This window comes from Euprymna scolopes, chromosome 36 (assembly GCF_053919585.1).
Source record: "Euprymna scolopes isolate OS-2025 chromosome 36, ASM5391958v1, whole genome shotgun sequence".
Taxonomy (NCBI): domain Eukaryota; kingdom Metazoa; phylum Mollusca; class Cephalopoda; order Sepiida; family Sepiolidae; genus Euprymna; species Euprymna scolopes.
Genome location: NC_136517.1, coordinates 72,810,217 through 72,835,984, shown reverse-complemented (window position 1 = coordinate 72,835,984; position 25,768 = coordinate 72,810,217). Strand labels below are relative to the sequence as shown.

The 25,768-nt window shown below is 34.5% G+C and overlaps 1 protein-coding gene across 1 annotated transcript in view; it reads right to left on the bottom strand.

Moving 5' to 3' along the window:
* Window positions 1-25,478, bottom strand: part of LOC145260591 (transcription initiation factor IIA subunit 1-like) — a 99,664-nt gene extending 74,186 nt beyond the window's left edge. Inside the window, exon 1 of the mRNA XM_080118867.1 lies at window positions 25,321-25,478. Coding sequence (XP_079974993.1) covers window positions 25,321-25,341 — 21 coding nt within the window. The 5' untranslated portion in view covers window positions 25,342-25,478. The remainder of the gene's footprint in view (window positions 1-25,320) is intronic.
* Between the last annotated feature and the right edge of the window lie 290 nt (window positions 25,479-25,768).

Genomic DNA, 25,768 nt, shown 5'->3' with positions numbered 1-25,768 from the left:
CAACTTGTTCTATAATTTTGAAATAAAAGGGCTCTGTTTATGGGGTGATAGAAAGATAAAACTTAATTGAAGACAAAATGAAAATTTAAAATTTTAATAAATAAATTAATTTATATTCCATTTATTTAGGAGAAATATATCTTTACGTTCTTGCCTAGTATATATTTTGGATTAACTCATGCAACTTATGTAACACCGAGTACCTTTTGTTTTAAACAGCATAAAAAAAATACTGTGAAGTTTTTTTTTCCCTGGCAACATAGTGGTTAAATACACTTGCTCCATCTAAGATATTGAGCACAAACTCCAGAGCAATGCCCAGTACCTTTTCTAGTATACAATAGAACAACTTAATACAATTAAAAAAACTGTCTAAAACACCGGTTCTATGTAGACATGTTCTATCTAAGATATTGAACATTTTGAATTAACTTATACTACCTACCAAATGTAATACTGTAATATTACTATTAAAACCAAAATTAAGGATGTCTCCAGAGCACTACCAAAACCACTCTTTTTCAGTTTGACTCCCCACCTCCCTAGTCTGAAGAGAAGCTTAAGAAACGTTAATTTTAAAACTGCATAACTACATCGAAATTATCATGTCTTCTTTCAAAATTATGGCTGAAAAACTACCAACGAATCTGCTCCATTATCTTCTCTGATTCATTTTACATAAACATACACTTTTAGACCTTATGTAAATTTTCTAACCTTTTCTTTGTATAGGGAACACACAAACACTAATATTGAGTTGTATATATATATATATATATATATATATATATATATATATACATACACACACACGCACACATACAGGTGACCCCCTCCCCCCCAAAAAAAAGAAAAAGAAAAAAAGCTAAATGGAGGTCATCTAGAACATATGCTGTAGAACAGAAAAAAAAAAAGGCCAAAGACCCTAGTGTTTTGATGTGATGTTTTGAATATAATAAACTAGTTATAACCAAAGTTTCATTTCATTCGGACAAAACACTAAGAACCGGGGCCTAATTAGAGTTGGGGCCCATTTTTTGGGTCACTCTGTGTGTGTGTGTATATATATATATAGATACACACATGTACAACATAACATGAAAATTAACTTCTCAAAAGTCGATCATTCAAATATACCAAAAGCAAATTGAATGAAAACTCAGTATATATAAAGGGTTTGTTTGATTTTTGATAACACTTTACAGAAATAAGAATTTTGGTTAATCTTAACATTTTACTGCAGTTTCCAATATTTGGAAAGTGTCTTAATATATTAGAGTTAAGTTAAAAACATATTTAAACTTATTCTACATCATTCTTGTAAAAAATCATATATAAGAAGAAAATATAAAAATATATTTTGAAATTCTAATATAAAGTTGATATCCAATGTTGTGAAAACATTTTAATCAAATGCCTTCTGTTCATCTGATTATTTTAGAAATAATTTAAAATCTGTTTTTGATACCAAAGTAGCAATTTTTACTTAAAGATTAATCATCTAAATTTAATGTGAATTTTTTTTTTTTTTTACATAGGCATCACCACTTATTGAAGCCAAGAAGCCACTCGAGGATAAGGGTTAAAGAGTGTAGAGTAGAAATTGGACAATATAGTAATCGTTAGTAATCGAAATTCGGTAAATTTATAAACTTATATGGAACGGCTCATCAAGAACTTGTTTACATTAGACTTGAAGACAACCATATTGCAGTCAGCTGGAAAGCAGGAAAACGGAAGACAATTCCATATGCATGCAGTTCTAAGAAAAAAGCTTTGTTCATGGAATCTATGTTTAGGTTTAGGCACAGATAAAGAGTGGGGATAATTATTGATAATGTTTCTGCTAGACGGGTGTTTCTTGTGAAAGTTTGGCGAGAGGGGGACCATAGACTGGAGCTCAGTCAAGCACCTGCCATGAAAATAACGATAAAACAGAGACAAATTCACAATATCTCTTCTGTGAGAAAGAGGTTGCAGGGAAGAGAAAAGGACATCCCCTACGAGGCTACGAAGTCTATCAAGGCAGGATAAGTCCTTTCTAGCAGCTCCTGCGCAGATGTGGCAACAGTACTCCATCCTTGGACGTACCTGGCTCTTATATAGATAGAGAATTGCATCAGCAGTGAGATATCTACTGGAACGATAGAAGGATCCAACCATTTTTCCAGCGGCCTTGGCAACGGATTTAATGTATCTGTTCCATTTAAGATCAGGAGTAAAGGTCAAGCCCAGAAGCTTGTCAAAACATGAGGCCTCCCCAAGACGAGAGCCATTCATTTCAATTGATGCCAGATGGGATCAGAGCTTTGATGATGTAAAGATAAAACGCTGGTTTTAGATGCATTAAAAGTAACAAGCCACCTCTTTCCCCATTGTACCACTTGCTCGAGATCAGAGGAGAGAGAATCGGAGAGAACTTGGTCGTTTACGGTCTTAGATGTGCTACCATAGATAGTAGTGTCATCAGCATAAATGTCTACGAATGATGTAAGGATGTGATTTGGAAGATCATTAATGTAGATCAGGAAGAGAGTTGGGCCCAGGATGGACCCCCGAGGGACTCCCGCATTAATATTTTCCAATAGTAACAAAATAAAGTTTTGGTTGTTTTTATCGTTACGACTAAAATAATTAATGTAATTACACATTCATGCAAAATCGTAAAACTTGTATGAGTTCTCATTTAGGAACATTAAAATAAAGAAAGGAGGGAAAAAAAAAAAAAAAAATGATGATTTTAAATTTTTACACAAATGAAATAACTCTGTTGAATAGCAATGTCAATTTAGGTTAATACTAAGCTCAATTGTCATAGGCCAAGGCATAAAACAAAAAACAATTTCTGTAACATTAAAAAAAAAAAGAAAGCAGGATAAAACTTCAGCCCCCCCCCATTACTTTGGATGAATTGTTAAGTGCATAAGTTCCAAATGAGCCCATCTGCCAAGAAGCACCTATGATATTCACACACACACACACACACACACACACACACACACACACACACACACACACACACACACACACACACACCTTGATTTATTCAAGAATAAACAAAATTATAAAATGAAAATCTTTGTGGAGCTAATTTTGATGTGAGTAATTTATCCCTTCTTAGTCATGTACTTAGGGTTGGGTTACCAACACAAAAATGTTAATTAAACAACGTTTAAAAATATATTGTCTTGCACAGATTGTTGGAACAGTTTATTATGGAATCTATGACATTAATAGCATGATTAGTGCGGGGATGGCATTGAGTGCGATGGGGTTCCAAGGGTAACTGGTGACATTGATTTCCCTTGACAAAATGTACCCCTGTATGCAGCAAGGGGTTACACCACAGGTCAGTGAGTGTATTTTAAGTGCAAGCCCGTTAACGGGGGTTACATCCCCACACACATATCTTAAACTAAATAGATAGTTCTGTTCCGTTTGCCTGCTTCCCACCGGACTACAACTTGGATGTCTTCAAGTCCAATGTCAACAAATTCCTAATAAACTGCCCCCTTAAGTAAACACTTCATCAAATCTCCACACTAACGTAATGTACTTGCAATAACCCTTATCCCTGAGTGGCTTCCGGGCCTTGATAAGTGGTGATCACTGTGTAAAAAAAAAAAAAAAAAAAAAAAAAGTTTGAGTTTAGCATCAACAGTTTGAGTCCTACAGACACAGTTGTCAGTTATTCTGAGAAGATGGAAGACTTCCCGTTGGAGTGACGAGGGAGATAGTGATGTATGGCAGATAAATTGATAGAAAAGCTTTGTTCTAGGTGTGCTGACATCGGGACACAAACCACTCGAGGACACGGCAAGAGATGTGAAGAAGATATAAGGTACGCTCTTCTGCTTTGTTTTTATAAACCCTTTAAAAGAGCTGATGTGCCGTAAATGTGAACATTGACGTCATATAAACAGACACCCCTCCCCCATGCAACACGAGTTAGAAGTTTCATCAGAGGAGGCGTTCTTAATGAGACATACTTGTAAGTTTTACAAATAGGAAAAAAATCAGATCCAAAAATACTTCACAGCAATCAAACACCTCAGATCGAAGATCAAGGTTTCAGTTTCAATTTCTAATTGTGGTATACGCTTTATTTGTTAGGGATTTATTTACTATTAATGCAATATCCATCATTTTTTTTAAAGTAGCAAAGATATTTGATATTTCAAAATGAAAAGTTCTGCAATGTATTTCACAGGTCTATAGCCTTGAGCCACTAAGGGGCATAGGCCATCTTTTTTTTTTTTTTTGGCGTGCTGTTCTAAGAAAGAAGCTGTGTTCATGGAATCTACGTTTTGATTTAGGCACAGATAGAAAGTGAGGAAAATTTTTGACAGTGGCTTCAGCTAGACGGGTGTTTTTCGTAAAAGATTGGCGAGGGGGGACCAGAGATTGGAGCTCAGACGAGCACTTGCCATGGAAATAACGGTAAAACAAAGACAGGCTCGCAACGTCTCTTCTGTAGGAGAGAGGTTGCAGGGAAGAGAAAAGGGCATCCCCCACTAAGCCACGAAGTCTATTTTGTACTCTGTCAAGGCAGGATAGGCTATTTTTAGCAGCTCTTGCCCAGATATGGCAGCAGTATTCCATCCTTGGACGTACTTGGCTTTTATATAGATAGAGAATTGCATCAGTAGTGAGATATCTTCTGAAGCGGTAGAAGGAACCCACCATCTTCCCAGCGACCCTGGCAACAGACCTGATATACATGTTCCATTTCATATCAGGAGTAAAGGTTAAGCCCAGAAGCTTGTCAAAACATTGAGCTTCACCTAGGCAAGAGCCGTCCATTACAATTGATGCCAGATGGGGATCAGAGCGTTGATGGTGTAAAGATAGGAGCTTGGTTTTAGATGCATTAAAGGTAACCAGCCACATCTTCCCCCACTGAACTATACGCTCAAGATCAGAGGAGAGAGAATCAGAGAGAACTTTGTCATTTACTTTGTCATGTGTTGCCGTAGATGGTCGTGTCATCAGCATAGATGTCAACGAATGATTTAAGTATGTGTTTAGGGAGATCATTGATGTAGATCAGGAAGAGAGTTGGGCCCAGGATTGACCCCTGAGGGACTCCAGCATTAATACTGCAGGCCTCTGATTTTTGTCCATCGACCACTACTCTTATGAGCCTATTAGAGAGAAATGATTTAATGATTGAGAAAACATTTCCAGTTATACCATAGCTGGAAATCTTGTGAAGTAGGTCTTTATCCCATACCTTGTCGAAGGCCTTTGATATGTCAAGAGCAATTGCCCTAGAAAGGTAGCCTTTGTCAAGAGATTCGCTAATTCTATGAGATATAACCATTAGCATATCTGCGGTAGATCTTGCAGAACGGAAACCATATTGCGTGTCACTAAGGAGGTTATTTCTGCTGAGGTGGTTGACTATTTCTCTATTTAGTATGGATTCCAGCAACTTACTCATGACACACAGGAGACTTATAGGTCTGTACTGAGAGGGAGAGGACTTATCACCTGAATTCTTAAATACAGGGCATACTGATGAGGTTTTCCAGGGTGTTGGAAAGCACTTCTCCTTAAGGCAACGCTTAAACAGTTTTGTGAGTATGGGAGTAAGTTCAGGTTGGAGCTTTTTTAACACTATAATTGGAATGCCGTCAGGGCCAGTTGCTTTACTGGAATCAAGGTTCTTGATTAGCTTGGCGACCTCGCGCACAGATATTTGTATATTACCTAGCGTGTTTTGTGTTATAGGAGGAAATATGGGGAGTTGATGGCCTTCGTCGCATAGGGTAGAATTAGATGCAAAGTTCTTTGCAAATAGTTTGCAAATAGTTTGATGCTGATGAGATGACCTCTGGTCCATTGATAATGGTTGGGATAGAACGCACACTTCTGTTCAGGATCCTATTTGTTATTTGCCAAAACTGGTGGGAACCAAGCCGCTGCTCAGCTACTTTGGATTTAACAGACTGGGCATATAGCTCTCTTGCATTTTTTATTACTCTTTTACAGTGGTTGCTGGCGTTCCTGAAAGCAGCTTTAGTCTCAGTGCATCTATTACGTTGGTAGTTATGGAAAAAGTGATTTCTGTGCACAATGGCAGCAGCACATTCTGGGGAGAACCATGGCTGGCTGTTAGGTTTTTGTTGGAATTTTTTAGATTGTATGAATCGGTCTATGCCTACAATTAACCATTCGGTTAGGTCTGATACTATAGAGGACACATCCTTTTTAAACATGGAATGCAGCGGTAGATCAGATATGAATGTACGGAAGCTATCCCAGTCAGCCATGGAGTATCAATATACAGTACGGTGGAGGGATACATCTGGGGACTTATTACATTTCATTTTTATCTTAACTGATACAACGGAGTGGTCGGAGGATCCTAGAGGAGAAAGAACAGTGCATGAACATAGCTCAGGGGAGGTTGAGAGAAAAAGGTCTAGAAGGCTTGCAAACTGACCGGTAGTATCTGGCACTCGGGTGGGCTCGCGAACAATCTGAGTGAGGTCATAGGCATTGGCAAAGTCATGACAGAACCTCCCCTCGTCATCTGTCTTATTTGAGTGGGTCAGCCATTCCACATTATGGACATTGAAGTTACCACAAATGTGAATGTTAGCCGAGGGATGTGCAGACAGGATGTGGTCTATTTTCTAAGATATACAACTTTGTAGATGCTTTTGTAGCGACTGAATTCTTTTTACAGGATGAGGGTGCTAGCCCCATGCCCAACCTTCCCAGAAGGTACATACAGCGCCTAGCCTTCCCAAATAGTCACCCATCTGGTACTGGCCAGGCTCAATGTTGCTTAACTTTGGTGATCTGGTTAGAACCGGCGTGTCAACGTGATTGTGCCATACTATTTCACAGGTGCATAGATATAACAATTTTCATATGGCTTTCACAGAGACAACCTTTATGCAAGTGTTACAAGTGTTAGACAAAAAGTAGGGGTGGGAGTAAAAGACTTGTCCAGCTATCAACTATGTTCTCTCTTTCTCAATCTGAAACAAACATTAGAAGAAAGTCTAATATTTTGTACAATAAAAATTATACCTTTTGTACCACTGACTTTGTGTTTTAATAAATGAACAGCTCGAAAACAACTTAGCAAGACACCCAATGACTGGTAAAATGTCTTAATCAACAAGAATGATGTGCCAATTAGGAAAGTCATCTCAAACAAAACAAAATCAATGTAATAGTATTTTTTATAAAAATAAAAATAATGATGACAATGACAGAGAGAAAGACATTTGACTTTACATAGAACATTAGACAGTCTGACTTTACATAGAACATTAGACAGTCTGACTTTACATAGAACATTAGACAGTCTGACTTTACATAGAACATTAGACAGTCTGACTTTACATAGAACATTAGACAGTCTGACTTTACATAGAACATTAGACAGTCTGACTTTACATAGAACATTAGACAGTCTGACTTTACATAGAACATTAGACAGTCTGACTTTACATAGAACATTAGACAGTCTGACTTTACATAGAACATTAGACAGTCTGACTTTACATAGAACATTAGACAGTCTGACTTTACATAGAACATTAGACAGTCTGACTTTACATAGAACATTAGACAGTCTGACTTTACATAGAACATTAGACAGTCTGACTTTACATAGAACATTAGACAGTCTGACTTTACATAGAACATTAGACAGTCTGACTTTACATAGAACATTAGACAGTCTGACTTTACATAGAACATTAGACAGTCTGACTTTACATAGAACATTAGACAGTCTGACTTTACATAGAACATTAGACAGTCTGACTTTACATAGAACATTAGACAGTCTGACTTTACATAGAACATTAGACAGTCTGACTTTACATAGAACATTAGACAGTCTGACTTTACATAGAACATTAGACAGTCTGACTTTACATAGAACATTAGACAGTCTGACTTTACATAGAACATTAGACAGTCTGACTTTACATAGAACATTAGACAGTCTGACTTTACATAGAACATTAGACAGTCTGACTTTACATAGAACATTAGACAGTCTGACTTTACATAGAACATTAGACAGTCTGACTTTACATAGAACATTAGACAGTCTGACTTTACATAGAACATTAGACAGTCTGACTTTACATAGAACATTAGACAGTCTGACTTTACATAGAACATTAGACAGTCTGACTTTACATAGAACATTAGACAGTCTGGTCTGTTTTACAACATATTCTCTCATCCATTCTTATCATTTGGTCTTCCCCTCTGAATTGTCCCTGTTACCTCAACTGTTCTACATCTAATCCAATAACTCATCCATTCTTCCAATGTGGCCATATCAATGAAGTCCGCTCTTCACACATTTCTCCATACTGTCCAGATTTAATATTCCTCTGAGGTCATTAGATCTAGGCCTATCTTTAGAACTTGCATTACACATCACATCATTCTCAACACTGGCCACATTTCACTTCCATGCATTATCAGGGCTCTTCCAAAGCTCATTACTAAATGAAAAATATCTTTTCAACTTTTTTTTTTCAATAAAACGTACAAAGTTAAATTATTTAAACAATAAAAGTTTAATAAAACAATAGACTGTTTTTTTTTTTATTATTGAAGGCTGTTTAAAAAAACATCTGAAGAAATTAGAATTAACCTTCAAGTATCAACATAAAATTTGTTGCATATTTAGAATTACACTTATTAAAACAATACAGAAAAATATTATGAATGATGTACATACTCGCCACAGAAGATGTCATATTCTAAAAATCATGTGAGTTTGGCTAGTAACTTTTCTATTTAGCTAGTAAACGAAAATATTTAGTTGTCAAAGGTCAACTAAAAATAAATTTGTCCATAGAGCCCCGATTATACAGACTGTTTACATGTAATCATCTAAAAACAATAAAATGTCATTTTTAAAGGGAGGGAATTAGCAAAGTGTGCAAAGATTTTATCGATGTCTGGTATGAATTTGAGGGTGCATACCTTCCCCTATGTGGTTAAGAAATGGATTTGAATTGCTGCAATGCACGTGCAGTTTTCCTGTGAAGCACAGCAGATGTGAAGGCCAACAAAATATCAAAGCATTTGAATAGAATGCAAAGACACAAATAAAAATAGCCGCAATAGACAAAGTGGAGGAGAAGGAAGAGGAGATAATCTCAATTATATCAGCCTTTTTGTTTGGTCGAAAAATGTACTAACAGGTGTTATCTCTCAGATCTAAAATTTGAATAGTTTTTGTTTTTTTAATCTTCAAAAAATTTGATGCACTTTTGAAGGTTTTTAGCAACTAAAATTATTCTCATTTAGAGAAAAAAAAATAAGGCATATATTCCTTATTTTCTTAATTAACTTAAGAAAATGTTCATTTTAATAAATATTTAATTATTATCTACATATGATTCTGCAAGAATGAAATGTATAAGTGTAGAAATAACTATTCAAACTAGTTGCACAATTCGAGGTCTAAGAATGAGAGTCACCTTTAACTCCAATTCCAACTGTTACAATGTGATGAGAAATAAATCCTATTCTTATGAGCAATGCAACATCGCAAGATAGCATTTGCCTGTCATTATTGAAAAAAATATATATATATACATATATATATATATATATATATATATATATATACACACACTGTATATAAACATTTAAAATGATCTACATAAATGTAATTATGTTTCAATATTACTTGTTGATTTTAAGTTCATTTATCAATAAAACTGTAAAAACAAGATGTTTACAATTAGTTTACCAGTGTACAAGGACCGACCCTCTCAATGATCACCCTATCAGTCTCCTCCCCATCTTTGAGACACTAATAGCTCATCAGTGCGGCTATATATATATATATCAATCACACACACACACCAAAATCCAGTCTTTATAACAGAAGTAATACTACACTATCCACATCTATTCTGGTGGATACAATTTGATAATTATTTTTTTTTTTGTAGAATTTTAAATTTCGTTGTATTATATTATAGTAATTTTGATGTTAATAAATATTCCATTAATAGTGAATAACTTTTATTCATATTGATAAAATGAAACTCATGATCCCGACATATTGGAAAATTCAAATGAGATTTGAAAGTTTTTAAAATATCAATTTGAAAGTAATTTCTGGTTAGAATTAAAGTTTATAAGACAAAAGGCAAGTATTACTGATACTTGGACTCTGTATGTCAAGCCCATATTTATCACTGTATATTCTCATCAGATCATGACCAGGATAGTGTACAAAGAAACAGATACTCAAATTAAGGCTACACGGCTCATCAACAGAAACCCTGCCTGAGAATTATTAGAGCTAGCTTGATGGTTATACACGCTTTTTATAGAATTGGTAGAACACAAAGAGAGAGAAATGTCAGGAATCTGTGCTGGAATGATGGTGACTGAACAAATCACAGCACCTGTGATTCTTTGAGCAGATCTTGTAATAGAAATACCAACACATTTCAGCTAAAAATGGCTCCTCAGTCATTCATGATGACCCCCCACCCCCATCAATACAATGATGTAATTGTGACAGTGCACAATATTTTTCACCAAACCTGAAAGTATTTGGCACTTCTGTACACATGACCACAAAAAAGCTTTTTTTATATTATTCGTCTATTTTTAAGTTGGTGACTCCAATACTCAAACTCTTCAGAATCTAGATGTAGTTTATATTTATTTCTGAAAATATGTTCAGCCCCCCCCCAAAAAAAAAACATTATAATTATAAAAAACAGTTGAATTTTATATTAAAAAAGCAGAAACAGTGAAAATAAATTATAAAAAAGAACATTTGACATGAAATATAACTTTTTGAATAAACACTACTTGTCTATTTCCGATTAGAAAACCAGAAGCCATCATCAAGTAGACTTTTTCTCTTTTACTGAACACTAACATGGGGTTTAATTTAGAAATAATGGTGAAAAAAGGGTATCATGGTATTGTCAGGAACTATTGGGTGAAATCCTTAATAGAATGTTCTTTGTATATTGATATTGTAGTAATAAAATAAATGCTTGGTATACAAAAAAAATAAATAAATAAAATAAATAAATTAAGGGTTTAATTGAAAAAGTAATGAAAATGCAAGATCTGTCAAGGATGACAAAACAATCAGTACTTATGTAGAATATGGATCATGCTTAAATAACATTATTTAGAAACCCATTCTTAACATAAGGAGAGAAGGGCATTTTGTAACTATTCTGTAGTTTACCTAACAATTTAATAAACAAAAGATACCATAAAAATTGAATTTAAGTTTAAAATCCTATCTAAAATATAGTATGCTTATATAGTATATAGTATGCTTGTTTGGTACTTGTGCAGAAGACGGGCCCGTCTTCTGCACAAGTACCAAACAAGCAAACAAACAAAACAATTCTAAAATTTATATATAAAAAATAAACAGACTGATAGTACAAATCTTTAAATAATAAGATAGTTTAGAGGAAGAAATTAAACTACTGGCAACCTTGAGTGCTATAGCAGTTTCCTCAACTGAAATCACATTACTCCCCAAAATCAATCAATCCCTAGAAAGTTCAGTATCTCCTTGAGTACACATCTTTTGTTTTTTTTGTTTTTTAAATAATTATAACAGTATTTTCATGCACTGGGCAGCGTCAAATTACCTTGCTTATGGGCTAAGGGCCAAGTGTTGACACTTGGCCAAAAAAAGTTTTGCATATCCAGGTTTCAGGGAAATGATAGAATGTGTTTTTGTTGAGATAGGGAAAAATTAAGTTCTCAATGAAGTAAAATAGACAGTTGGCAGCACAGTGTCTGAATTGGCATACACAAAATCGACGTTATAGCCATCTGTGAAATATGAAAAATGAAATTGCAAACAAAGTTTGTTGTCTTGATAGATAAAGATTCATAGAAGCATGTCAAGCAAAAGACCATCCAAAAAAGTAGATAATCGAATTACTCTGTTAAGAGAAAAAAAGAGATAGATCTCATGAGGGAGAGAGGGAAGGGGAAAGAGAATTAGAGAGAAAGAGAGAGAAGGATTTCAGAGGAAAGAAAGAAAAAGGAAAAAGAGATTAAGAAAAAAGTAAAAGAGAAGGGATAATCTCCAAATGACAGAAGAGGAAATGCTAATCTCAAAGAGATAGGAGGCAGATTTAGAGTTTCCATAAAATCATTGGTTTGGCAGATAAAGGACTTGGTTGTTGGTTTTAAAGAGCGAAGTGAAAAGAAAGGTTTCCCCATGATCAGCCAAGTAAATAGACAAACATTGTCTGGAACCTTATAACTAAAATCGAGTTAAGTTGAAAACCTGCACCAGAAAATTCCTGAATTTAACTTTCTTTTGCACAAAGTGTATCTAAAATTAATTCATGCAATAATTATTTTCATTTATCTCTGAGCTATCATATTTTCGTGATCTCTGAGCTATCATTGATTATTGAATTGTTTTGATTTGGAAATACAGTTATTTACAATGCCGACACCACAACTAAGGCCAGACTCCATGGAAAAAAGCGATATAGCAACAACACCAGAGCATCTATGAGAAGAACTCAACCACAGCATCTGACGGTGAATAGCCAGCCAATGAGTAAAGGTATTGCCACACAGACTTAGGCTTGTACTCATTTTGTGCATCAGAGTGGTAAAGTGGTAATTTCCAGTGACCAGTTCACATTTTGAAGGGTCCATCACCAAACGAAGATAAAGGTGTAGACACAGGGATTTAGGATTAACCCATGTTTCTGAGCTGGCGAGGGTCTGGTTACATTAATTGGTCCTATGACGTGATATTGTGCAACACCTATTCAATGTGGTTACAAAATAAGGAAAAAAAAACCCCAAATAAACAAAAAACAATATGATTGCCACTTCTTTATAGAAGAAGGCCATCCCTACGAAACTGCTCAGCAGGCCAGATTTATTCATTTTTTATTTTGCTTTGCTACAAATATGACAAACAAGACTACTGTTTTTTGTTTGTGCATAGCTATATTCAGCTCTTGTTTGACACTTGTTTTTATGACCCATAAGATGGGATCTCATGCAACATAGTAGACCAGCCCTTGATAGAACGGCTCTGCCACATAAACCACACATATAAATGCTAAAATGTGGCTAGGTCATGTGCCACTGATTGCTTCTGTAAAGTACATTTCAAGATATAGTACTCCGCTTTAGTTCAAACTAACCACAATCATCAGATACATTTGCACAAGACCGATACCTCACATGGTTTTGATTCTAGAATATTTAATGGTTTTCAAAAGAAATTTTAATTCAGGCAACCTTGCTTGATTAGTGTCCAAAATAAAATTTAATGCAGATATGAAACATTTCAATTCAAAATTAGAAAGTTGTGTCCATATTATTGTTATGGGGTTAAATGGTAATAAACGAAAGGAACACAGGAATTTTAGGAAACGAACATGTATTCATTAATATTACAGACAAAGCGAGTTAAGAATACCGTTCCTCAACTGTGACTGTTTGCGTCCAACCGGCTTGGTCGCGTGCCAATCTCAGACTGCCGGGCCCTGGTACTCAATACCGGAAGTGATGTCACCAAAAGAAATGTCGTCATGAGATAGTCCATTAATCCCATGGAGGGGCGTCTCCAACAATTATGCTTCTAAACGTTCTTTAAAATATTCTGAAGAAACTGGAATTTTGGGGAATTTTCATTCATTGATGTCTAATAAATATTAACATTTCACAAAAATTGGAGGTTATCTGAATTTTCAGAAAGCCCTTACATAAAACTAAATACAGTCCACACTAACAGCTCCTTATACACTGTGTAGCTTTATTCCAAAATCCATAATAATCAGTTACTTAGTTTAGGAGTGAATCCTATAGATACAAATATAAACATAGACATATAACTTTAAAGAAATAGAGATAAGGTTTGTAAACACAAATACTGAAATAATGTTACGTTTTAGCTGAGCATCGCACCAAACTTTAAACTGAAATTGATGACGAGACAACACAAGTCATGACTATGGAAAGTTATAAAGTGTTTTCAGAGATTGTACATGAGGCGAAGTTGTTTAGATTTATGGAGAGTTTTCACAGTAGTGGAATCAAAGACTTAAATGACCAATAATGTAAGTTTTAAGAAGAGTAGACATAAGGTGAGGAAAAATTTGCCAGCAAATTAAGTTTTGTTTATTTTGCTGTATCTTAAGTATAAATAAACACTATATTTTTATGCGCCTTCCAATATTTGTTCGTGATAATCGAATTGCAGACAGAAGAAGCTCACTATTATTTCCACCTCACAAAAAATATTCTTCCTTACCAGCAAGACAACAAAGAAGTTACCAAAAGATGTGAATAGTTAATGACAAAGGAACTTAAAATTAACACAAATTTCCCAACCTGGGGGTCATTGTTCCCTGTGTGCATGTGGAGAGAGAAGGCAGTACAAAAAACATTTTTCTTTTTCCTTTACAACACCAATCAGTTTCAACTAAGAAAGTCAAAATTAAAACACGGAGTATGTATGTGGAGAGGAAGGAACTCTGAGGAAATAAAAATCATCTAACTCCTTTACTCTCAACATGAATGGATTGAAATTTTAACCTTCACAGCAAAAATTAACATTTTCAGGGAGAACCGTCATAAAGAATAAAAAAATATTGATCAAAAAATTTAAAACTATGAAAGGCTCTAGTTAAGTGGAAATTTGCTTTTTCTAGATATGAAAAAATAAAATAAATGATGAACAGAATATTGCTAAAAGGTAGAGAGCTCACATCCTTCCCCCGGTTATATCTGCATTCTATAACAAAAATGGAAAATGATCATCTTTTGTTGACAAAACGAGAATGAGTTATCTTTTATTTTAAACGAAGACATTCAATATTTTATGATAAGCCTCTGTCAGAAATATCAGTCCTTGAACAAAGTAAACAGTCTTGTTCATTGATCAGAAAACCAATACTGGTATTCAGCGCGGTTTTGTTTTCTATATTCAAAATACAATTTGTGAACCTTGATTTTCCTTTCTTACAAACAAAGCATAACAAATAGGGAAAACATGAATCTATATAATAATATGCCACAACACTTCATGTTCGTACAAACATGGCTACCTTCCATACATATTAAAGCAACAATGAGATTGTCTGATTAGCAAAGATGGTGATTGATGAATAATAATGCACTAATGTAAAAAGAAAAAAAAATCTGACTCTACACATTTTAAAATGAATTGTTCCAATATCAAATGTCATTCCATCAAGTAAAAACAGTACAATGCTAAATAAATAGATTCCAAATGACATTCATTTTATTGATTCAAAGAATATTTGACAATTATTTTTATGGCATGACAAGATTTATTGTGCTTAAAAGGATTCAATTGCTACAATTACAGCTTTGCATTGGCAATTGGATGATCTATTTTTTTAATGGGTCGGAAAACTAATAACATGCATATAAATGTGAATAAGCATATTCAGCAGATAAATGCTAATCAATAATTTGAATATATTTTCCTTTTTGACTGCCGATATCCTAATAGTCATTGCAGAACACATATACCATACATTGGATAAGGCAGGTTAGGGCAGCAGCATGTGTTATAACCAAAGCCTTTGACAAACTCTGGCATCAAGAAAATTAACTTGCATGGTATTACTAGAAGAATATTTAATATAATCAGATCGTAGCTAAAAGATGGATCCAGGATGTTGTTGATGACCGTACATCTAAACAACATCACATTAATGCAGGGATCGATTCTTGGACCTTTATTATTCCTGATTTTCATGAACAACCTCCCTAATATGGTTGAGATTGAACACACACACACACACATATTCAAAGCAATGGCAAAATCTTAAAAAGAAAAATGAAAGGTTACATTTAATGCTACTAAGAGAAAACTGCTTTTCTTTAAGCATTATAAGAAACTTTACCAACCACCAATTGTCATGGCTGATAGCACCTACTAAAAAACCCAACATTCACAAGTAAAATGAATCGGAATATATATTAGGTTGGTCCAAAAATAATGTCCTTTTTTTTGATGATCAACTATATATATTTACAAAATCAACATTATTTTTGCACCAACCTAATAGCAGATACTGCCAAGTCTGCTGCAAAGAATATTAGTCCCTCTCTACCAAGCTAGAAAACTTTTGCGCTAGTGAACCAACCATTAGATTCTTGAATAGAGTCCGCCCGTCAAAATCTAATAGGTCCCACGCTGTCTAGCAAACTTTAGTCTCGTTGCTAGAATGTTGCATCGATGTGCTTGTTTTACAAGTACTTCAATGAAATTTGATCTAGCGAACTAGCGGCATTTGTGCCCCCTCAATCAACCTGACAAGCAACAAAATCACACCCTCTTAATTGTAGAGGTCCCTAAATACTGGAAATGTTCCTACTCTTAGATCTTCTTTCTTTGAAGTGTTCGCCTTCGGAATTCTCTCCCTGCTCCCAATCTCCTCAAATACAGAAATTTAAATGTAATGTGAAAAAGCATCACCCTAAGTCACAATAGCAATCTATATCTTAGTGGCAATATTGGTGTGTTTAAGATGAGTAGAACTTAAAAAAACAAAAAAAATGTCTGTTTTTTTTTTTTTTTCTTTAAAGAATATTTAATTGACAATGATAATTATTTTTCATGGAAGAAGAAATAAAATACAAGTTAGTATAAGAGAATATGAAAAAAAGCAGAAATATTCAAGCTATTGATTAGCATTTATCTGTAAAATATGCTTATTCATATTTTCACTTTTCACTCCTACTAAAAAAAAAAATAAACAATAAAAAATACATACTTATGTGATTACTATAACCAAAAAGTAATTGAAAATTAACTCATATTGCTAAAGTAAAAAAAAAAAATTATTTTACTTATTTTAATATGAATTTTTCCAAATTCAATTTATGTTGTTCTGTAGCCATAAACATAGTGAAAAACCTAATTTTTGCATTATATTCATTTTAATATCTTAAATACTAAGAATTTGTTAATAAACAAACAGGAACTACAACTTCATTATATATCTATAGACAGATATATGATTAGACGGATGGATACATGGTCGGAGGGAGAGATAGATGGATGGATGGTCGAACAGAGAGATGGATGGATGGATGGTCGGACATAGAGATGGATGGATGGTCGGACAGAGAGATGGATGGATGGATGGTCGGACAGAGAGATGGATGGATGGATGGTCGGACAGAGAGATGGATGGATGGATGGTCGGACAGAGAGATGGATGGATGGATGGTCGGACAGAGAGATGGATGGATGGATGGATGGTCGGACAGAGAGATGGATGGATGGATGGCTGGTCGGACAGAGAGATGGATGGATGGCTGGTCGGACAGAGAGGTGGATGGATGGATGGTCGGACAGAGAGATGGATGGATGGATGGTCGGACAGAGAGATGGATGGATGGATGGTCGGACAGAGAGATGGATGGATGGATGGTCGGACAGAGAGATGGATGGATGGATGGTCGGACAGAGAGATGGATGGATGGATGGTCGGACAGAGAGATGGATGGATGGATGGTCAGACAGAGAGATGGATGGATGGTCGGACAGAGAGATGGATGGATGGTCGGACAGAGAGATGGATGGATGGATGGTCGGACAGAGAGATGGATGGTTGGACAGAGAGATGGATGGATGGATGGTCGGACAGAGAGATGGATGGATGGTCGGACAGAGAGATGGATGGATGGTCGGACAGAGAGAGAGAGATGGATGGATGGATGGTCGGACAGAGAGATGGATGGATGGATGGATACATGGTCGGACAATGAGATGGATGGATGGATGGTCGGACAGATAGATGGATGAATGGTCGGACAGATAGATGGATGGATGGTCGGACAGATAGATGGATGGATGGTCGGACAGAGAGGTGGATGGATGGTCGGACAGAGAGGTGGATGGATGGTCGGACAGAGAGGTGGATGGATGGTCGGACAGAGAGGTGGATGGATGGATGGATTGTCGGACAGATAGATGGATGGATGGTTGGACAGAGAGATGGATGGATGGATGGTCGGACAGAGAGATGGATGGATGGATGGTCGGACAGAGATATGGATGGATGGATGGTCGGACAGAGAGATGGATAGATGGATGGTCGGACAGAGAGATGGATGGATGGATGGTCGGACAGAGGGATAGGTGGATGGTCGGACAGAGGGATAGATGGATGGTCGGACAGAGGGATAGATGGATGGTCGGACAGAGAGATGGATGGATGGTCGGACAGAGGGATGGATGGATGGTCGGACAGAGGGATGGATGGATGGTCGGACAGAGAGATGGATGGATGGATGGTCGGACAGAGAGATGGATGGATGGATGGTCGGACAGAGAGATGGATGGATGGATGGATGGTCGGACAGAGAGATGGATGGATGGATGGTCGGACAGAGAGATGGATGGATGGATGGATGGTCGGACAGAGAGATGGATGGATGGATGGTCGGACAGAGAGATGGATGGATGGATGGTCGGACAGAGAGATGGATGGATGGATGGTCGGACAGAAAGATGGATGGATGGTCGGACAGAGAGATGGATGGATGGTCGGACTGAGAGATGGATGGATGGTCGGACTGAGAGATGGATGGATGGTCGGACTGAGAGATGGATGGATGGTCGGACAGAGAGATGGATGGATGGTCGGACTGAGAGATGGATGGATGGTCGGACTGAGAGATGGATGGATGGTCGGACGGAGAGAGAGAGATGGATGGTCGGACAGAGAGAGAGAGATGGATGGATGGTCGGACAGAGAGATAGAGATGGATGGATGGATGGTCGGACAGACAGATACGTGCATGGATGATCGGATGGGTAGATACCTGCATGAATGATCGGATGGGTAGATACCTGCATGGATGATCGGATGGGTAGATACGTGCATGGATGATCGGATGGGTAGATACATGCATGGATGATCGGATGGACAGATACGTGCATGGATGATCGGATGGGCAGATACATGCATGGATGATCGGATGGGCAGATACGTGCATGGATGATCGGATGGGCAGATACATGCATGGTAAATTTATAATTTTTCTGTGTTTTTCAGAAAATCAATGTGAACCCATGTGCATTCTATCTCCAAATGTATTGTGCTGTCTCCGATCAAAATGAAATTTATTTATCCAAGTAGACCCACTAATGTAGTTTAAGAACATATGTAATTATGGTAGGTTATCTACAAAAGCTTTATAGGCACAAACATGATATATCAATTAGGTACAATTTGATATATTTAAAACAATCAGAATTTCAAATATTCACATCTAGTTCTGGAAATAAATATTCTAATGCATGTTTTATATGTACACATGTTTCTAAAATTACAGCTTTATTCTTTATCAAAATTACAGCTTTATTCATTATCAAAATTACAGCTTTATTCATTATCAAAATTACACGTATAGATAGGGGATGCATTAGAGCAAAAACAAAAATATAAAGTTCAGGCGAACGTTAAATTTCCATCTAATTGGTGACAGTTATTAGCTGCATTTTTGTTTAATTTTCAATTTATGAGTGATTATCGAGGCTCCTCATTTTATTGCTAGACACTTTATTCTTTGTTCTAGCAGATTTGACCATACTTTTTGATACAACTAAAAAAATCTTTAAAATAATTTAATACACAATAAAACTTATCCAGGCAGATAGAAAAGTAACTTGTCTTGCTTACTTTTTGTTCATCTTTTTTTGTTCTGATGAAATTATTAAACATGTTTACATTTTTTTTTTCTCATCTTCAATCTCTTCATGTATCATCCGATAAATGAGAACCCAATCAAAGAATCAGAACATTGAAGCCCAGTCTTGACAGAGATCCTAAAATCACCTTAAAACATTCAAATAAAATACATAGTCCCAAGACTAACTAAATCAAAAAGTCATTAGCATCACTATATATATATTATACTTCTGCATTTTAGTTTTTGAAAACAACTTTTTTGTTTTTCAAATTTTTGAGATGAGGATTGGTTATTTGGATTCACCAGCTTACTGTTCTCATCTTAAGTGTCATTTTCACAATGTAACTTCCGATTTTCTTCAAGTGTATCTTGTCAAACTCAGGAATTTGGTTCGAAATTCCATCCAAATTCCTGTTCAACAAGATACACCTGAAGGTCAGAGCATACAATCTAAATGTTGTGAAAATGACAGTCAAGATGAAAACAGTAGTCTGATGAGTCCAAAATAATACAATTTTTTTGTTTTCAGTTTTGAAGACTTCCACTCTGAACAGGGGTGACAATTCAAGAAGTTCTTAACGTCTTACAATAATGACTGTTAAAAACTATAAATTTTAATGATTATTTTTATTTATTATGAAAATTTAATTTTGTAGGAGAAAATGGTTCTTTTTGTCAAAAAAATAAAAAATTTTTTAAATAAATAGATTATACTTTTTCGTATAATAACTGCTCATTCATTTCGGAAAAATATACAAAAACATGACTTCTAATTTATTTTGAAAGTACAACTATTTTATAAAAACTTAAAAAAGGTTATTTTAATTCAATAAATGCTCAGATAATTAATGTTTTATTCTGTTTTTATTGTGTTAATTTAGTGTATTTGCTTTGCTTTTACAAGACATGAACATTTTCAAAGAAATTCTTTCAAAAACGAATTTGTCTTCCCTGGTTCAAAAATTAAAACAAAAATTGTCATCAAAATCTAAAATTCACATGTGCCACGCACAAACATATATGTGCAAACACACACATTATATATATATATATATATATATATATATATATATATATATATATAGATAGATAGATAGATAGATAGAGAGAGAGAGAGAGAGAGAGAGAGAGAGAGAGAGAGATTAAAATGATCAAACCAAAGTTGTAGTAAAATTGTTATAATAGTTGATATTTTTTTTTTAAATCAGTAAATTTTATAGAAACATTGAGCTTTATTAGTGATACTTTTTAATCTTCAAGGACATGCCTACAAAATCAGAAAATAGCACAGCTTCCATGATATTCGGAAACATTGTTACACTCAGAATTATTGAAACATGGAACAAACCATTAGTTTTAGCAGTTGATGACAAAGACAATGCATCATCAAATTCACCAAAATTCCACCCCTGCCAATCTTCTCACATCCGACTCATGTACACAATGATTCCATTATTTTTTTTTTAGTTATTATCTATTTGTACAAGTAGACTAAGAAAATATCTTCAGGTGTAATTTTTACAACTGACTGAAATAATTTGAACAATTTCTTTGTTAGGAAATCATATGTTAAAATATTTCTATTTCAGTCAACCGTTAAGTGCTATCTTTATTTTAGCAAGAATATATCCCTTGCTTCGCCTACATAAATAACTAATGCAAATTCAGTTTTTTTGTAACAACTATGTGTAGAATGAAATATGATGGTCAGCAATGATTTGTTACAAAATGGAGGTCAGAAAAGACAACATTCAATGGCTTTGCTCAGCAGGTTTATTTCATAACTATTTAATTGTCAAAATTCTTAGAAAAGCTTTAATAAAGCTTTTCTAAATTAAAGAACAATATTTGTTAAATGTGAGGTAGAAACAAAAAGGAAAGAGCAAAGCATTGACAAATAAGCAAAACAAAAATAAAAACATTCCACTATAATAAAAAAACAATGCATATTTGCGTGTATATACACAAACTAACAAACATAAAACAAATCCTAATAAACAATACTTTTCCCAATAAAATCGTTGATAAACACATAAAACTATTTCAATTCAATCCATAATAAAAACATAGACCCTAACCCTAACAAAAATGATACCATCAAAGTATACTATAAAAACCAACTACACATTAACTACAAAACAGACAAAAAAATAACAAACCTTAGACCTATTGACCAGAACAAAAAGATTAAACTAATAATAAAATATACTAAATTTAAAACTTCTAATCTAATAATTAAAAACAATACTAACACCACACTAAACCAAACTAATGTAGTGCATGAATTTATTTACCCCTTCAAAGAATGTCTCTGAACCCATTCTAAAAACTCTTACAGCGCATACATAGGCCACACAACAACAGCACTCTCCCGATGACTAACCTACCATTTAGCAGACGATAGTGCCATAAAACAACATCTAACATTTCATAAACCCTACAATCGTCCGACATTATAAATATCTTAACTAACAATACTAAAATTTAATACCTTAACAATTGCACATGAAGACTAAAATTACTAGAAGCCATACAAATTAAAAATCTGCAGCCCTTTATTAAATGGATCTCTTTTAATAACTAACAATAAATAAACTTATTAAAATATAAAATAAGAAAATCCAAATTAAAAATAATTCACCCCTACTCATCCTGCACCCACCTTTATAAAAAAAAAAAAAAAAAAAAGAATTAACTATAAACACACCAAGCCTCAATAAAGAAAAAAGACAACAACAACAATTGCTCCTAACGATCGGATGCACTGATTGAAAGCGCTTGAGAAGAATATGGTCGAACAAAAACTTTTGCGTGCCATAATATACAACATGCCACCCGAAATAAAAAAGACCGCTCAGCAAATTGAAAAGTTATCCAATAAAATAAAAAAAAGAACTCAATCGTGTTCAATCAGACATGCTTGAATGAATATATGTTAAATTGTGTGTGTGTGTGTGTTTGTACATTTCCCTACCAAACTACTCTGTCAATTTTCAATCTACAGACTCAAGATTTGACATAAGGGGTATTGAGATTTGGGAAAATCTTTTTAATCGGTTTTCGGCCAGAAATTTGGCTGTCATAGGGTTAAAGTTTAACGATTTGACCTATGAAAACTCTACCAAACTCCTCCGCCAATTTTGGGTCTAAACACTTGAAATTTTAGATGTAGGTAACTCGGACATGGATCAAACTTTTTAATTTGATTTCAGCCCAAAACAATAAATGTTAAGGGGTCAAAGTTAAAAAAAAATTTGACTTCTGAAATTACTCAGTCAATTTTTGGTCTAAACATTTGAAATTTGACAAAGTGTATTCAGACATAGAGCACACTTCTTAATCGGCTTTTGGCCGAAAATTTGGTTGCCAAGTGGTTAAAGCTCAAAAGATTTTACCTTTGTGGTCTTTAGCAAACTATTCAGCATATTTTGGGTCTAAACATTTGAAATTTTACATAAAGGGTATTCAGACATGCAATAAGCTTTTAGGTGAAAGTTTAGTTGCCAAGAGGTCACAGTTGAAAGAGTTGACCGTTGCAGACTCTACCAAACTCTTCCGCCAATTTTGGGTCTAAACACTTGAAATTTTAGATGTAAAGTCCCAATCTAAAGTGGACCCTTTTAGGGAAGTTGGGTCCCTCCCCGCAACAGTCGCAACACACACACACTAAAACCCGATCTTGTCGGTAATTGCCATCGTGTAGTTGAAAGTAAGTGCTATCCTTAAAATAAAAAAATTCTCATACATTTTTTTTTCAATTTTCTTATAAGTTTGTTCAAGCTAGAAATGGGGCATCCTACCGGATGCCAGATATTCATCTGTTATCTCATATATTCTGAGAGATCTTGTTAAGATTCTAACCGTCCCTTTAAGTGCAATTGTTTGAATCTCTCTTGCACTTGGTTCACATGGTATATTTGCGAAGTTGATTTTGAAATTATTTTTCAGAAGTCCTATAATTACCGGAATGATAGCGATCCTCGACATCTTCCTAACATTCCAGGTTGTACAAACATTTATATGAACACTACATGAAGAGACTTATTTTTCAAAACCACAATAATTAATCATGATAATTAAGAAGCCGAGAAGCTTAAAGGAATGGCGTAATTTATTCAAGACTTTTCGATAAGATATTTTGAGATAGGATCAAGCCATAGTATATATATATATATATATATTTTTTTAATCAGGAAGTATCCCCCCCCCCTCTAAAAAATTGACCTCGGGTCGACCTTTGACCTCGTTAGAAGAGAGGGATGGGGAGGGCGTAAATAGGAAGTAAAATAACAGACATGCTTGTATGGTCGTTGATTAACAATCGATTGGAGATTAGAGCATGACTTCCAAACCAAAACAGTTTGTTTATCCAATTCCTTTTCTAAATGAATTTCAATGCAACATACAAAACTTTTTTTTATTATTTATTTCATCCAATCTTTTTAATGCAATATATTTTACCTCTAAAATTATTGGTTGCCCCCCCCTCCATGTATTTCCCCTTTTTTAGTCCACGTGTATTAGAATGACAAAAATTCATTTACAAACATTACTTTCTTTTCCATATAATATAACAGCGATTATCTTGAACTTTCCAGCTTTAATATATAGTTACCATTGAAACGTTATTTTAAACCAAATTACTAGTAGTTTTATAGTAATTTGGTTAAATGATTTAACAGTACAGAAATATTTAGAGTATTACAGTATTATTTAGCCATTAATTTGGTTGAGATTCAATGGTAGTCATCTTAAAGCTGAAAAGTTCAAGATTGGCTTTACAGCACATGTACCTAGAAAAGTGGATAAATACAAAAAATAAAATAAAAAAAATATTTTCGCAATAAACTGAAATTTCAAATAAATTTAATATTTAGAAAATATATTATTAAATATACTAAACTGAATTTACTATAACTTTATTGTAGTAAGATTTAACTATTTAAAACATTGTTCATGTAATTCACATAAATTACATGTTTATAAATATTTAGTTTCACAAAGTTTTTAAAATGGTAAAAATAAAAAGGTGCACCAATTTCATTCACTCTTCAGTAATTTGACCGGAAAGAAAACAATAAACACCCCAGATAGCTTTTATTAAATAAAAGTAATTATAGATAATTTTATATATTTTAAATTAGTTAATAACAAAGGTATATTATAAAAATGAAAATAAATAATTATGAATGATCCCGCTTAGGATCGAACCAGAAAACATCGCCAATCGAGTGTATATAAATACTTAAAAAAAAATCTTTTTTTTCTTTCTTAACTTTTTATTTCGTTGTATTTTATTTCAGATATTGAACTAAAAATAAATATTTTGTGTTATGACTGAAATATGTGCTATATAGACTATAGTAATTATAATATGTATGCACTACTCTCGTTTAGAGACGACCAGAGAGCATAGCAGTTAAATGAAAAAAAAAAAAAGTAGAAAATAAATATTTTCATTTCGTTGTTAGTTAGGTTAGCCATGTTGGTGATACACAATAGTCGAAGACCCCCCCGGAGAAGAAAAAAATCCCTCCCCAAATTACATAATCTCTGGAGTTTCCCGACATTTGTTTATCGGTAGATTATTTAGGCTAGAAGATTACTTACAACTGGATTAGGTGTAGCCATGATTTGATGCTGTCTATCTCTCAACAAGTACGATAAACGAGATGGTTTGTCATGTGGGCTTCCTCAAGCCCACCGATGTCTGCCGCGTCCCTCGCTTATATAGGCGATAAATAATCCCCCACTGCCTAGTTAACCGACGAGGACAACAACTCTCGTTGCAGGCAACGCGTGATCTCCTCGACACTTCCGGTTTGGGTCCCTGCCTCTTACTAAATAGCTAGAAACAGTATATAATATTATATATATACATATATATATATAATATATATACATATATATATTTTTGTGTGTGTGAAAATAAAAAAGATAAAATTGTTTAAAATGTATTCATTTGAGAAGAAAAATAGGAAAATATGCTTAATTTACGATTAGAAAAATTATTTACGTGAATATATGGAAAAACAAATAAATAAATAAATGCAAACTT